Raw genomic sequence first — 3,469 nt, forward strand, 5'->3', positions numbered from 1 at the left:
ATCCAATGAGACCCTGCAAGATATTCTCAAACCTTGTGGAGACAAAAATGTCCAGGTGCTCATATGAACTCTACTTATTTAACTTGTTAAATGTCCACCATTATGGGACTGTAGCTCAGGCCAGCTTTGTCCCTCAGCCTTGTTTCATACATCACTGCAAAGGTCAGACTGAGACCTTTCCATAGACATCATGAATATCAATGTCAGACCTTGTTTAGACAAACAGTGACCAATAAAGAGATGTGAATGTGATGTGTACACTGGGTCATTCAGAATGTGCTATTTCTGAATAAATAGCACTTTCTGAACATATGTCAAACAGAGTTTCCTATTAAAAGTTATCTATATATACCTATGGGGATTTGGGCGATGTCCCACATATGTAAGCCCACTTCTCAATATTATTAATAATTCCAAAATAATAATAATTATAGTTTTTATAACTATTAAATATGCACACATATTGACTTGGGTCACATATAACAATTCATTCAAGGAACTCAAGATTTGATGCCAAGGCCGGGATTCGAGACTCTCCCACTCCAAGGGGCGTCTCTCTATCCATATTTAGTAGAGGGGAGTGTCCTCTATCAACAGTGACGTCACATTGAGTTTCACTCTAACAATGTGGTTGGCCAGCTTTGTAGAGGAGGAGTCACAGGTGAGAATATATATTGGTCAACAGAAGCTTGCACGTTACTTTTCGAGTACACACTTCGAAGAGAACAGCTGATATATTTCAACTCAACAGGCCCAGGATCTTTTTTTTTTCGCAGTTATGGTCAACACATGCACTATGTGTCTGAAGGACTACACTGCTTTGAATCAGCATTTAATAGTCACTCACAAGGTGTTGAACAAGGAGGAAAGGGAGTTATTGGTGAAATTGGCTGGTGGCAAAATTGATGTGCGGTCACAGAAGTGTCCTGTCCCGGCATGTGTTGCCACTACGTTCAGCCGTCTAGATCGTCATATGAAGACTCATTTTGAACTTTCTGCTGCATCGAAAGACAAGCTGCTGAAAGTTGTCAGGAAACGTCTGATGTTGGATAAATTGGCGGCACTCAGGGCAACTAATCCGACGGTGCCAATGGTTTCCAGACTGGACGTGGATCGAGCAAGTGAAGGTATTATAGGCCTACTTATACTTTGTATGTATGCATTTGTGTGTTAATTCCGCGTGTTAAATCCTAGCAGGCTGCCGAACCTATGTAAACATGGCTATTGTGATGCTAGTAGCTACGTTAATGCTAGCGTCAACACACGTTGCATGAACAAAGAACACTGGTATCTCCTGTTAGCTTAGCGCTTAGCATGTGCCCAGTGAAGACTGTCCCATCAGCCCTGAATTATTGTTTAGCTGTTTACTGGCTGAGTAGTTAGCATGAACAAAGAACATGTGATATCTCCTGTTAGCTTAGGGTTAGTCATATGTCGTATTCCATATGCATGAGTTATACAATATTAAGTAATAACATTATATTCCATCTCTTTTCAGTCCTGCAATGGGAAGAGGAGGAGGAAGAGAGGAACGAGGATGAGGTGGCCAACTTAAAGGGGACAATTGTGGAGCTGAATGACGCACTCCACCAAGCCCAGGGCTACAACAGGAAGTTACATACAGCCCACCTAGCTCTGCAGTGCAAATACGCACAATTGCAAAAAACAGTCCAGATATTTGGTACAGCAGAGCCGCTTGCACCCCTCCAGACATCGGAAGCGGGCCCTTCCTGTTCGCCAGGATTCCCGGACTATGTCGCCGCCTTCAGTGAGTGCTGGTAGAATAAATGCCATGATCCTTATAGAGATACATTTGATTGTTAGTCGTCTAGTAACAGATTGTTTCCCTGTCTTTTTTTCAGACGTCTTATTGGAAGACTTTAGGAAATTACAAGAGGGACCTGATCCTTCGCCCAAGCTCCTTAACAATGTGCAGTCAAAGCTGCACAGGATCAAGCAGTTCATTGGATGGATGAGCCATGGAAAAACACGGCTGGGAATGTGAAGGAAATATTTAATGCGATCTGTGCATGGGAGACTGTTGGTATTTTCCCTATGTGTCCTGTTTGTAGTTTACACAGGGCACAGGTCAAAAGGTCCTGCCTCCCTGAGGGGGAGTGTGACCAAATGCACAGATGGTTGTTAATGGATCAGTCCTTGGTCTCAACATGTGTTGCATCGATTAGGATGAAAAGGGCGCAAACAGAGGCTCCTCCTTGATTATCTGTGTAGATTTGCGCTGTGTTTCTGTGTAATCTTCAGTGTTGGCTGGGGAATCACATGATGAAGTCGTGTGAAAACCCTGCCAATGCTCACGGCCGGGACTCTCAATAAACCCAGTGTTTGATATAAAGCGGACTCCAGCTTCCATTTCTTCCATCAACATTGCTGAGCAGAAGTTTCTCTCACAGGGAAGACTAGAGTGCCTGTGTGATGTGGACCGTGTGCGGAAGTAAGTGACTCTTATTTTTAGCTCAAGTGTTGTCCCATGTGTGACACACACACACACACACACACACACACACACACACACACACACACACACACACACACACACACACACACACACACACACACACACACACACACACACACACACACACACACACACACAGGTCAATATCACAATTGCACTAAATATTGATTTAATTGATGCTAATAAAAGGTAAAAACTACACAGTACAATATTATTGCTGTTACATAAAAAAAGGAAAATAACACGAGGGTTAATAATTATCTTTGTGCTTATGTCTTTGTATTGTAGATGGGTGAAGTATCAGAGGGCAAATAAGATGGCTCTTACAACGACCCTGCACTATCTTAAAAACGTGCGACAGTTTCTGGTTTACATCCAAGAGATCCCACCTGCCGCCTCGCACATCAAAAAAGGGGATTTGAAGAGGGTCATCAGGGAGTTGACTGCATCAATACGTTCCTGGAGCCGCCCTATTGTCATTCACCAGCTAAAGGTCAAGGAGCAGAAGGATGAAACAATGCACTCCGTCAAAGACCTCCGGAAGTGCCGCAGATTGGCACTCGTGGCCATCCCCAAAGTCATCGGTACGTTACAATACATGTGTTATGATTAATGTCATTGATGTAGCAATTCAAATGCATGGATGAAATAATACATATTTTATTTCTCTTGTCATTACAGCTAAACTGGAAGAGGAGCATACGACATTGGACCGCAACAAGCTGTTCGGGTACGTCTTGGCGTACTTGGCGTCCTTCTACGGTCACAGAACGGGAGTTTTTCTCAACCTGACCGACGAGCAGGTCAGCAAGGCGGTGCACGGAGTAGAGGAAAATGACTACCTCATCAAAGTAAGCACTTGATTTCTACTCATTTTTCATTGTATTTTCAAGTCACATTCCTTTTATGTGTAAATGTAATTGTGATTATGATTCTAAATAGGTGGAGAACCACAAGACTAATGAGTCTTATGGGACAGCCAAGATGCTGCTC

The 3,469-nt window shown here is 43.1% G+C and overlaps 1 protein-coding gene and 1 long non-coding RNA gene across 2 annotated transcripts; both read left to right on the forward strand.

Moving 5' to 3' along the window:
• The first annotated feature begins 716 nt into the window (after positions 1 to 716).
• On the forward strand, positions 717 to 2,005 carry LOC139433508 (uncharacterized). The gene is made up of 3 exons (XM_071202544.1): positions 717 to 1,127; positions 1,499 to 1,768; positions 1,863 to 2,005. The coding sequence occupies exons 1-3, from the start codon at positions 779 to 781 to the stop codon at positions 2,003 to 2,005; spliced, it is 762 nt and encodes a 253-aa protein (XP_071058645.1). The 5' UTR covers positions 717 to 778.
• Positions 2,006 to 2,332: 327 nt separating this feature from the next.
• LOC117443120 (uncharacterized) lies at positions 2,333 to 3,469 on the forward strand. The gene is made up of 3 exons (XR_004551622.2): positions 2,333 to 2,452; positions 2,765 to 3,327; positions 3,419 to 3,469. It is a non-coding gene; the product is annotated as an uncharacterized lncRNA (long non-coding RNA).

This window comes from Pseudochaenichthys georgianus, unplaced genomic scaffold (genome assembly GCF_902827115.2).
Source record: "Pseudochaenichthys georgianus unplaced genomic scaffold, fPseGeo1.2 scaffold_542_arrow_ctg1, whole genome shotgun sequence".
Classification (NCBI taxonomy): Eukaryota; Metazoa; Chordata; class Actinopteri; order Perciformes; family Channichthyidae; genus Pseudochaenichthys; species Pseudochaenichthys georgianus.

Excerpts from the sequence above, each read along its gene's own strand:
- LOC139433508 (XM_071202544.1), top strand. The coding sequence starts at position 779 with ATGGTCAACACATGCACTATGTGTCTGAAGGACTACACTGCTTTGAAT. Across the intron at positions 1,128-1,498 it reads CGTGGATCGAGCAAGTGAAG|TCCTGCAATGGGAAGAGGAG; the intron begins GTATTATAGGCC and ends ATCTCTTTTCAG. Across the intron at positions 1,769-1,862 it reads GGACTATGTCGCCGCCTTCA|ACGTCTTATTGGAAGACTTT; the intron begins GTGAGTGCTGGT and ends TCTTTTTTTCAG.